We start from the raw sequence: 11893 nt of genomic DNA, 5'->3' as shown, positions 1-11893 counted from the left end.
ACTTCGGGGTGGCCGTAGCCTTGTTTTTTGTCTTTGACACAACATTGGTCGACGTAGATAATCATGTGAACAGAATCGTAGATCTTTAAATATGTAGAATCAAGTCGAGCGTGATGTAGTAATTGGTTGTGTATTATTTTACACAAATCAAATGAGTAAAGAATTGAATCGTTCTCATATTTATGTAGAATTTACAAGTCGACTTTTCAGCCTGCAAAAAAGTAAAAAGGAAAACATAACATAAGAAAAATACTAAATCTAGCTTTTAGGTCTACCTTTCTCCCTTTATTGGTAATAGGTCATCAGTTGGTCTGCATTCCATGTGTGCTTGATGTCTCGACCGTTTAGTTCTGTGAGTCGATATGACCCATTGGCTATGACCTCATTTATTCTGTAAGGACCTTCCTAAGTTGGTCCTAGGGCGCCATCTCCTACTCTGAATCATTTTTGCTTAACCTTCTGGTTGTAATATCTAGCAGTCCGGCGTGATACGCGGCGAGTCTTAACTACGCGTCTGTTCACCTTTCTTCCAATAAGTCAAGCTCTAAGCCCATTCGTTCGGTGTTCTTATCCTCTTCATACCGTGTCACTCGGCTGGTAGGAACGGATATCTCGACATGAAGGATCACATCAATCCCGTAGGCCATTGAGAAAAGAGTTTCCCCTGTGGTAGTTCTATTGGTCGTCCTGTACGCCCATAAGACCTTTGGCAACTCATCGGCCCATTTTCTTTTATAATTATAGAGTCGTCGCTTCAACGTAACCTTTATGATCTTATTGACCGCCTCGACATGTCTGTTAGATTGAGGGTATATGATAAAGGAAAAATTCTTGTGAATTCTCAATAATGCGCAGAACTGGTTGGTGTTGTCATTAATGAACTGTCTCCCGTTATCTGACACGAGAGAATGTGGTACCCGAAATCGGTAGACTATGTTGTTCCATATGAAGTTTGTACACTTTTCCTCTGATATAGTCGTCAGTGGCTCAGCTTCAACCCACTTCGTAAAGTAGTCGACTGCTACAACGGTGAATTTATACCCCCAGGGGTTCTATGTAATGGAGCAAGCACCGGGAGATAGGGTGATGTTTTGAGAGCATTTCTCTTTTTTTTGAAAGGTCGTAAGGCCGAAATATTTGAATTTTCCATTTTGTAACGACCATAAGGCCGGGATATATTTTTTCTTATATATATATATGCCCTATTTTGCGCAAGAATGTTGTAGATATGTCATGTGTATATATATATATATTAGTATGGTTAAGCTAGGGCTTATCACCTTTGTAGACTTTGGGGTGGCTGTAGCCTTCTTGCTTGTCTTTGACGCAACATTGGTCGACGTAGATAATCATGTGAACAGATTCATAGATCTTTCAATATGTAGAATCAAGTCGAGCGCGATGTAATAATTGGTAATGTATTATTTTACACAAATCAAATGAGTAGAGAATTGAATCGGTCTCATATTTCTGTAGAATTTACAAGTCAAATTTTCAGCTTGTAAAAAAGCAAAAAGGAAAACAGAACATAAGAAAAATACTAAATCTAGCTTTTAGGTCGACCTTTCTCCCCTTTATTGGTAGTAGGTCTTCAGTTGGTATGCATTCCATGTGTGCTTGATGTCTCGACCGTTTGGTTCTGTGAGTCGATAAGACTCATTGGTTACGACCTTCTTTATTCTGTAAGGACTTTCCCAAGTTGGTCCTTAGGCACCAGAGTTCTCCAACTTAGTGTTTGGGGTCACTACTCGCATGACAAGATCTCCTACTCTAAATCACTTTTGCTTGACCTTCTGGTTGTAATATCAAGCAATCTTGGCATGATACACGGCGAGTCTTAATTGCGCGCCTGTACGCCTTTCTTCCAATAGGTCGAGCTCTAAGCCCATTCGCTCGGTGTTCTTATCCTCTTCATACCGTGTCACTCGGCTGGTAGGAATGGATATCTCGATCGGAATGACCGCTTTAATCTCGTAGGCCATATAGAAAGGAGTTTCCCCTGTGGTAGTTCTACTAGTCGTCCTATACGCCCATAAGACATTTGACAACTCATCGGCCCATTTTCCTTTATAACTATCGAGCCGTCATTTTAGCGTAACCTTTATGATCTTATTGACCGCCTTGACCTGTCCGTTGGACTGAAGGTATATGACAGTGGAAAAGTTCTTGTGCATTCGCAGAACTGGTTGGTGTTGTCATTATTGAACTGTCTCCCGTTATTTGACACGAGAAAATGTGGTACACCAAATTGGCAAACTATGTTGTTCCATATGAAGTTTGTACACTTTTCCTCTGATATAGTCGTCAGTGGCTCAGCTTCAACCCACTTCGTAAAGTATTCGACTGCTAAAATGGTAAAATTATACCCCCTAGGAGTTCTATGTAATAGGCCAATCATATCAATCCCTCATTTGGTAAAAGGCCAAGGAGAAACTATCGACATTAGGTCCTTTGAATGCAGTCAGGAGATGTGGGCGTACCTTTAGCAGCTTTCACATTTCTTGGCATACTCAGCTGCATCCTTTTTTAGATCGGGCCAGTAGTAACCCTGCCATTGGATTTTATAGGCTAAGGACTGCTCCCTTGTGTGGTTTCTGCGTATCCCGGCATGTATCTCTGAAAGCACATTTCTCACTTCTTCTTCATCAAGGCACCTGAGCAAGGGCGTCGAGTATCCTCTTCGATAAAGGATATTGTCGTGTATAGTGTACCTCGACGCTTGATATCTTAACTTTTTTGCTTGCTATCTGTCCTCTGAAAGTTCACCGTCGACTAAGTACTTGATAATATGATCTTTCCAGCTCGGTTGACGGCTTATTGGCATAACTTTGGGTTTTCCCTCGATGGCAGGGCTTTTAAAACTTCTATGGGTACTAGTTTTAACATCTTGACATCCTTTGAGATGGCTAGCCTGGCAAGGGCGTCAGCATTGCTATTTTCTATCCTTGGCACTTGTTGTATGTCATAGGCTGTGAACTTTTCCAAGGCCTTCTTGACCTTCTTAAGGTAGGCTGTCATTTTTCATCTCTGGTTTGATATTGGTCTTTTACTTGATTTACAACCAGTTGCGAATCGTTGAAAATGTCTATGGCTTCCACTTTCAGGTGTTCTGTCAATCAGAGTCTAGCCAATAGTGCTTCATACTCTGCTTCATTATTGGACGTAGAAAATTTCAATATGATAGCCGATGTTATTTTATAGCCCTCTGGGGTATGCAACACCAATCCTACTTCACTGCCATTATCATTGGAGCTTCTGTCAATGTAGAGTTTCTACCTGGGTGGTCTGTTGATGACTTCTTCTTCATATGGCAGTCCTGTGAATTCAGCCACAAAGTCAGCCAAGGCTTGACCCTTAATGGCAACCTGCGGCTTGTTGTCAATGTCGAATTGGCTGAGCTCTATGGATCATTTAAAGAGTATTCCCGAAGCGTCGGGCTTTTACAATACTTACCTGAGAGGATGGTTTGTCAAGACATATATGGTATGGGCCTGGAAATAGTGACGCAGCTTTCTTGATGTCACTACTAACGTAAGGGTGAGCTTTTCCATAAGCGGATATCTTATCTATGCGTCGAGGAGGCGCTTTCTAGTGTAGTACACCGACAGTTGCACCTTCTTCTCTTCGCGGACCAACACCGAACTAACGGCGTGTTCTGAAACCACTAGATATAGGCTTATCACCTCCCCGACCATAAGTTTGGACAGTAGGGTGGTTTTCCAAGATGTTCTTTCAATTTTTGGGACGCGTGTTTGCATTCCTCTGTCCATTGGAATGGCTTGCTTCCTCTCAGGGTATCAATGAAAGGTGTGCACTTATCTGTGGATTTTGAGATAAATCTGTTGAGCATAGCTATACAACCTGTCAGCTTTTGGACCTCTTTTGGTTTTCTTGGTGATTTCATATCGAGAAGTGCCTATATCTTCTCCGGGTTAGCCTAAATTCCTCGACTGCTCACCATAAAAATTAAGAATTTCCCCGATTTGACCCCAAATGAGCATTTGAGGGGGTTCAGCTTCATTTTGTACATCATTAGGACGTCAAACATCCTCTTGAGGTGCCCCACATGGTCCTTAGACTTTTTAATTTTTACCAACATATCGTCGACATATACCTCCATCATTTTTACTATCTGATCTGTAAACATCCTGTTGACTAGACGCTGGTAGGTTGCTCCTATATTCTTGAGGCCAAAGGGCACGACCTTGTAGCAATACATGTCTCTGTTAGTGATGAACGTTGTGTGCTCCTCATCGCGGTGAAACATTGGTATCTCGTTGTAGCCAGAATATGCATCCATGAAGCTTAAGAGCTCGTGCCCCGTTGTGGCATCGACCAGCTGATCTATCCTTAGGAGTGGAAAGCTGTCCTTAGGGACATGCTTTATTCAGGTCGCTAAAATTGACGCATGTCCGCCACTTTCTGTTGGGCTTTAATACCAGCACAAGATTGGAAATCCACTTGGGATACATGACGTCCAGTATGAAGTTATTTTTTATCAATTTGTCAACCTCCTCCCGTAGAGCTTCATACCTCTCAGCATTCATTCATCGACGTTTTTGCCTCTTGGGGGGATACTTCTCATCTATGTTAAGCATGTGGCTTATTATGTCTGAGCTTATCCCCTCCATGTCATCATGAGTCCAAGCAAACACATCGAGGTTGCTGTTGAGGAATCTTACCAGTCCTTTCTGGCTCCGTTCTTCAAGTTCTGAGCCTATCTTCAGTTTTCTTATCGGCTCCTTCTCATCTATGGAGACCTCGATCAATTCCTCGACCGGTCATGTCCTTGTATCTTCACCTGGGAGCATTGGATCTAGATCGAATTCCTCTGTCCCGATCGCCACCATCCTCATCTCCCTCCTCGCCTGTCTTGACTCAGCGTAATGGCAAACTATCTCAAAATACGTAAGCCTAGACTCATACTGATTTCCTCTTACTTTTCCAATCTCGTTAGGAGTTGGGAACTTCATCTGATGGCAGATTGACGTTATGGTTTTTAGAGCTTTCAATGTCGGTCGTCCGATGACTACATTGTACTGGTCACCTCCATTCACAACTAAAAATTTTGACATGACGGTCGAGGTGTGTGGTCGGTCACCAATCGTCACCGGTAGTTTTATTATCCCCTCAGGGATGACACAATCCCCAATGAAGCCGTACAAGGGTTGTGTATTACTTTGCAACCTCGTTCGGGGAATCCCCTATCTTTTCTAGGTAATCGACGCACAGAATGTCTACCAAACTACCGTTGTCAACTAGGATGCGGCAAACCGTGTGGTTACCAATCATGGCATCAACAACGAGAGCGTCATTCTGGGGGAAATGCACATCATTAGCGTCTGCCTCTAAAAACGTTATTTCAGCCTCTTCATATCTCGCGGCCTTGACCTCTTGACCGGACACACTCATGACTCTCCGGTTAAATTTTTCCTTCGATTCTCTAGCGTACTCCTTTTGTGAGCGGTGAGAAGTACCGCCGATATATGGCCCTCCAAAGATTGTTCTTATCACACCGACAGGTTCAGGTGGATTATCTTGTCTTTGATCTTCCCGTCGGTTGTTGTTTCGCCGATTGTTGTTGCTCCGTCGGTCAGCCCTGTATTCATTGAGCCTCCCCTCACGGATCAATCTTTCAACCTTGTCCTTTAGATCAAAGCATCCGACAGTCGTATGTCCACTCTCACCGTGAAATTTGTAATACTTGCTCTGATTTCTTCGCGCCGGGTCAGATTTGAGCGGTGGTGGCCGACGCAGTACCTGGAGGTGACTTATCTCATGATAAACATCCTCAATCCCCATGGTTAACGGGGTGTAGGCGTTGTATTTCTGCGGCTTGAACCGCTTGGTATCCCCCTAGCCTGTCGAGGCGTTGTTGCTCATGTTGTTCGGGGCTGGATTATACCTTTGCTTCGCCTGCACATGAGGATTACCTCAGCGCTTCTTACCGTTGTTCTGGCTACATGGCTGCCCGGCTTCCTCTTTTGCGGGGACCACCATCTTGCTTTTCAAGTCCTTTTTGGCCTCCTCTACATTAATGAACCCCTGTGCTCTTGTCATGAATTCTTGATAGGTCTGTGGCGGCTTCCGGTCAAGGTCTGTGTTGTATGGGATGTCCTTCTTCATGCTCGATAGGGCCCCCATCAAAGCCACCTCGTAGGTCATACTAATCTTTCAGGGACTCATTTAGACCCTGGTAAACCCTCGAAAGGTTTTATTTGGGTGGGATGTACTTTTTGACACCTATGAATTGAGTTAGAAAGGCGTTCTTCAAGTCATCCCTGCTAGTAATGGAATTTGGTTTCAGGGATCTGAACCACCTTCTTGCGAAGTCAGAAAGATGGTTTCTGAACGCCCGACACATGACCTCCTCGGGGTACCCATGAAGGACAATGTGCCCTGTGTAGACTTCTAGGTGGTCACCCGGATCATTCCTTCCATTGTATAGCGGAATGGGGGGTGGCTTATACTTATTGGGCAGCGGGACCTGAATGATGTTCTTTGTGAATGGGTGGTCGTGAGACGTGTATATCTTGGCGTCGACGTTTACAGCCTCGGCTACCTTTCAAATAACTTGCTGAAAGTTGTTTAGTCAACTCCCTATATGCTTTTCTAATCTAACTATCTTCTCAGCCAGAACCTTATTCTCGGGCACGAGCTCTTCCTCTTTCGTCCGTTGCGTATCTTGATTACGTCGAGCACTTAGCTACTCTCTTAGGTTCCCACTGCGTACGGATGAAGATTCTAGCGGCATAACATTTTTCCGGTTTCTGTTTTCCTGTGGTCGAGGGGGCACCTCTCTGTTATTCACTATTTCGGCCGCAGCCCTCTCCTGGGCTCTTTTTTTGGTTGCCCGTTGTCTGCTCCCTACAGACCTATTTGACTTGGCTGGACGAGGGTTATTGTTGGCCCCACTGTCACCGACCTCCTCAGCGTCACCGCGTTGGTCACCAATCACTTAGTTCCTGACGGTAGCATTCACTGGGTTCATCGGCGCATCCTCCAGTGACGGCATTGAATTTGGCCTTTGATCCCATTCAGCGAGGGCTGTAGCAATTCTTTCTACGGCCACAGCGAGTGTTTCGACCTATTTTTGAAGCAGGTCAAGGCGATCTGGGGGGTTTCCAGCGGCCGGTGGATTCACCCTGCTATTGGGCTGTACTCTCACCGGTTCCTGGTTGCCGTTAGGTGGATTCGTCAGATTCCTCCCTTCAATGGTAGGATTCTGGCCTTCCTAGCTTTTCTAATTATCCATCATGCTGCGAGTCCCTCTTGGAGGCATGTTCACTGCTTTTACTGGATGCGAAGTCGGAGGTTCAAGCCCTCATTCTAGCGCCAATTGTTGACGGTGAAATTTAGTCAACTAAAAAATAACTCTCTCCGGGAGCACTCGCAGACATCTCTCACGGATTAATCAAGAAAAATCCTTGCAGAAAAATAAAGAACACAGAAGTTTATAGTGGTTTGGCAAGAATTCTTTGCCTATGTCCACTTGTGGACGCACTAGTATATTATTGATTACAATCTTTCTTGTAGTAAAATAGTGCATAAAAAACTTAATGGAGGAGGCAGGCTCTATTTATAGACCTTTTACAGATCAGAGACCTCATCTCCACTTCCCGAGGAGATCATCTCCTTATCCCTAAATCTCAGGATCTGACAGTTGTACCTCCACGATTTCAACGACTAAATCGAGGCAATCACCTTTATCGGTGATTTGATTTCGCGATTCGGATCGTGACAGTTGTTGTAGTTTATCTTTTCCTGAGATGGCGGGATTTAATTTTGATTTGACCGGGCTGATCACTCGACGTCGTGAACTTCACAGCTTAGGCGGAGTTCTCGACGCATATCCTCCTCCTGTGTGAACTCTCGTCGCCTTGAGGGCATCCTACGTACGACCATTTCCTCGACATCAGCAACCAACTCTCGACTAAGAACGTCTCGGCGCTTGACAGTCAAAAGAGCGGTCGATTGCTCGACCGTGGCGCAAATGGTTGTTGAGAAAAAGGCAAAACATAGTGAGCCCAATTTATACATGAGCCTAATCAGTTTTTAATCTGAACCTTAATTCTTTAAACATTTTTTTTTTTTTGGCTATTACATAAATTCTTCTAACTAATTAAGGTACGTACGTTTGACTCCAGCTAGCTCGGTGGAAATTGTCTTACATTAGTCAAGTAATCAATTAATTAATTAAAAGACATCTAGATGGTCTTTGATAGAATAGTATAGCCTCATGGCCGCCATTGGAATTTCCGCACATATAATAGAATAATTTTTGTGCTTCGACAATTTAACCCAGGTAAGAAATCATCGTAGATATATATTTTATCTTAGATATATATATATATATATATATTGTAATGCACATTTTAGAATATATGAGGATAATACCATCATAATCAAGCAATATACAAGTGCGGTGGAACCTAATGAAAATTCTTACAGTTAAGCCATATTTGCTACTAGAGAATCTGTTTGAACCTCTCGCATAAATCTTCTTTTTATTAATTCATAATGCTACTTATAGGTAAGATATCTCTCGATAGTGCATGTTTCTAAACATCATATTGTATTCAAATTGAATGATAGTCCAATAGTTCGTAACTGTTAAATAATGATAAAATATATGTTTCTGACCTACCAAATATTCTCTTTTCAAAGCTTTAGAAGGGGAAAAAATGTAGTGTGGATGTGAAAAATACTATGGTAGTACTAGCTGGGAAGCGTACTAAATTTTTGACGTTACATTTGTAAAAGAATTCAGTTGACTTTTCCATACTTGTGAACGCAAAATAAAGAACTTGCAGTTGTAATATAAAAACGAAAATAGGTTTTGTTGAATATATGGTAGCTATACTTTGTGAATGCAACATAAAAAAAAGTTTAAATATAGTTGAATATAACTCGAGAATATCAAGGTATTGAGATGCTCTCTATTCGAAACTTTCTAAACTATACTTTGTGAATGCAACAGAAAAAACTTTGAATATGGTTGAATATAATTGTTTGAGTAAAATTCGTCATCATGTTCATGGCGTGAATTTTATATGTATTTTTCCCAATAGTAGAACAACCTCGTACATGTATACTTCGATTTTAGAACCTTTCAGAAGACAAAAAGTTTCTCTCTTCAAAGACTTGTGAGTGTTTACCTTTAATATGATCGCTTTGTTAGACCACCAGCCAACAACATACACATGAGAATTCTACAGTTGGGTTGGGCATAGGATATACGCTTGTTCTTGAATCAGTATATCAATATCAGATTATCTCAATTTTGAACTTTTTTTCCTTCTATGTTTTGACTTGATTTTGACTAGATCTAACTCTTAACATTTATTTTTTTCACAACTCAAATTTTATTACTACAGTGGTTTTTCTCACAAATTTTTTTTTTACTACAGTGTCTTTCTCTTACCTAAGTTGAGTTGTGAAACATCTGCTACAAGTAATAAATATACACTACCTTCAAAAGCTTCTATAATAGTGACTGCATGCATAATTTAACAGTTAACGTTAATATCAGATTCCATCATCTTTCCACCCAAGAAGGCCGTATAATATTCCTTAATGATATGTATTCATCGTATCTTCACATATCAATTAACTTTTAAACGAGTATATACTTCTCAATGACGCGTCTCATAACTGAATTCGGACACTCTGCCTTGGCCCCAGCCATCTTGGATTTCTAGGTGCTTCATAGTCATCACAAATATGGCCCACAAGTGTTTGTACGCGTCATACATGCATTCCAACTAGGTGGTAGATTTTTCTTTTCCAAACAACATTCTTTGGGCCTATAGACTATATTCTATATTCTGTGTCCACATTCATGCCTTAAAGACTGGGCTTTTCTTTTCTGTGTTAGAAAAAGACTGCTAGGTGATTTCCTACCTAATGGGACCCACATAGGTCCATCTTGTTTTGATTTTGATTTGACAAGGTTGATCTCTCGACGTCGTGAACTTCACGGCTTAGGAGGAGTTCTCGACGCATATCCTCCTCCTGCGTAAACTCCCGTCGCCTTGAGGGCATCCTACGTACGACCATTTCCTTGACGTCAGCAACCAACTCTCGACTAAGAACGTCTCGGCGCTTGGCAGTCAAAGGAGCGGTCGATTGCTCGACCGTGGCGCAACATGCATGATGATGGTTGTTGAGAAAAATGGTAAAGCTTATATTAGACCGAAGAATAATTTAATCGGATTTCTGCATCGAAGTACTAGCGATTTGATAAAAAAAGAATTCTAAAACAAATTCAAAACAAGTACATCATATTGTCCTAGCCATTGAAATTCACATGATGAAACAATAATCTGGATTTGGATCATGGACGATTTGATGGCAAAATACTGGTTGTGGATAACATAACGAGGGTGATGGTGATGTGGACTGATTTTTAGCAGCGGGGGGTTCCTCTTTCTTTGGTTCCTTGACTTCTTCCACACTGAGTAATGTCGCAGGTCCAACTTTCTTCCTTAGAGATCTGGTCAAGCTAACAGAGTCAATTTCATCACCAACAACCACCACTTGATCTTTGCCTTCTCCGCTGATCTGAACCGAGATCACTCCTGCATCAATGATTCAATCGTTCTGCATCGAAGTACTAGCGATTTGATAAAAAAAGAATTCTAAAACAAATTCAAAACAAGTACATCATATTGTCCTAGCCATTGAAATTCACATGATGAAACAATAATCTGGATTTGGATCATGGACGATTTGATGGCAAAATACTGGTTGTGGATAACATAACGAGGGTGATGGTGATGTGGACTGATTTTTAGCAGCGGGGGGTTCCTCTTTCTTTGGTTCCTTGACTTCTTCCACACTGAGTAATGTCGCAGGTCCAACTTTCTTCCTTAGAGATCTGGTCAAGCTAACAGAGTCAATTTCATCACCAACAACCACCACTTGATCTTTGCCTTCTCCGCTGATCTGAACCGAGATCACTCCTGCATCAATGATTCAATCGTTAAATTAGTAATTTGTAAGTTCATGATTTGAATTTAAACCAAGATTATACACTACCAATTATATGTATGTATGTCTACCAACGAGAAAAAAGGAATCATTTGTGACATCACGCCCCCATTTCTTGTACCGTTTTTCTATATTAGAGATCCTAGAGTCTACAAATAGAATGGAAATTCTACTCAAAAATTGGGCTGAGTTTCACAGCCGCACAGTCTATTGACTAGGTATGGACGTGAAGTCCCGTCTTAGAGGGAGGAAAAAGTATCGTAACCGATGCACCACCACATTCTAGTACCTGATTCGACTGCGGCAACCTTCATGGCTTTGGTCCTGCATTTTTCACAGCTTATGTGCACCTTCACAACTATCTTTTGCTGCACACCACCATTATTGTTAACACTTTATAAACTTACACTCCTTGCTAAATGTTAAACATATGATTTGAAGAACTAAAGAAACAAAGATTTGAAAAAAAAAAATAATCTTTTTTTTTTTTTCTTTCTTTTGGTGTACCTTCATGTTCTCGGGGAGAATGCAGCTAGTTAGCTGTAGGCTGGAACTCTTAATTAGAAAGAGAACTTCTAATGATGATGCGAGTCGTTTGTGTTTGTGAGAAAAAAGGCAAAACATTGTGAGCCCAATTTATACATGAGCCTAATCAGTTTTTAATATGAACCGTAATTCTTTAAACTTTTTTTTTTTTTTTTTTTTTTGGCTATTACATAAATTCTTCTAACGTACGTTTGACTCCGGCTAGCTCGGTGGAAATTGTCTTACATTAGTCAACTAATCAATTAATTAATTAAAAGACATCTCGATGGTCTTTGATAGAATAGTATAGCCTCATGGCCGCCATTGGAATTTCCGCACATATAATAGAATAATTTTTGTGCTTCGACAATTTAAC

The 11893-nt window shown here is 41.5% G+C and overlaps 2 protein-coding genes across 2 annotated transcripts; both read right to left on the bottom strand.

Moving 5' to 3' along the window:
• Positions 1-5175: 5175 nt before the first annotated feature.
• On the bottom strand, positions 5176-5802 carry LOC112091312. Its single transcript, XM_024164591.1, has one exon. The coding sequence runs from the start codon at positions 5800-5802 to the stop codon at positions 5176-5178; it is 627 nt and encodes a 208-aa protein (XP_024020359.1).
• Positions 5803-10662: 4860 nt separating this feature from the next.
• On the bottom strand, positions 10663-11582 carry LOC112091315 (heavy metal-associated isoprenylated plant protein 47-like). The gene is made up of 3 exons (XM_024164610.1): positions 11500-11582; positions 11282-11360; positions 10663-10964 (listed from the first exon to the last, which is right to left on the bottom strand). Exons 1-3 carry the CDS (start codon positions 11503-11505, stop codon positions 10690-10692), a joined length of 360 nt encoding a protein of 119 aa, XP_024020378.1. The 5' UTR covers positions 11506-11582; the 3' UTR covers positions 10663-10689.
• Between the last annotated feature and the right edge of the window lie 311 nt (positions 11583-11893).

This window comes from Morus notabilis, unplaced genomic scaffold, assembly GCF_000414095.1.
Source record: "Morus notabilis unplaced genomic scaffold, ASM41409v2 Scaffold315, whole genome shotgun sequence".
Taxonomy (NCBI): domain Eukaryota; kingdom Viridiplantae; phylum Streptophyta; class Magnoliopsida; order Rosales; family Moraceae; genus Morus; species Morus notabilis.
The sequence above is the reverse complement of the archived record's forward strand: the minus strand, read 5'-3'. Positions and strand labels throughout refer to the sequence as shown.

Bases quoted from the DNA above. Each gene is read 5' to 3' on its own strand.
- LOC112091312 (XM_024164591.1), bottom strand. From the start codon at position 5,802: ATGGGGATTGAGGATGTTTATCATGAGATAAGTCACCTCCAGGTACTG.
- LOC112091315 (XM_024164610.1), bottom strand. The intron at 10,965-11,281 runs GTACTAGAATGT...TCATTGATGCAG, and splicing joins GGTTGCCGCAGTCGAATCAG to GAGTGATCTCGGTTCAGATC.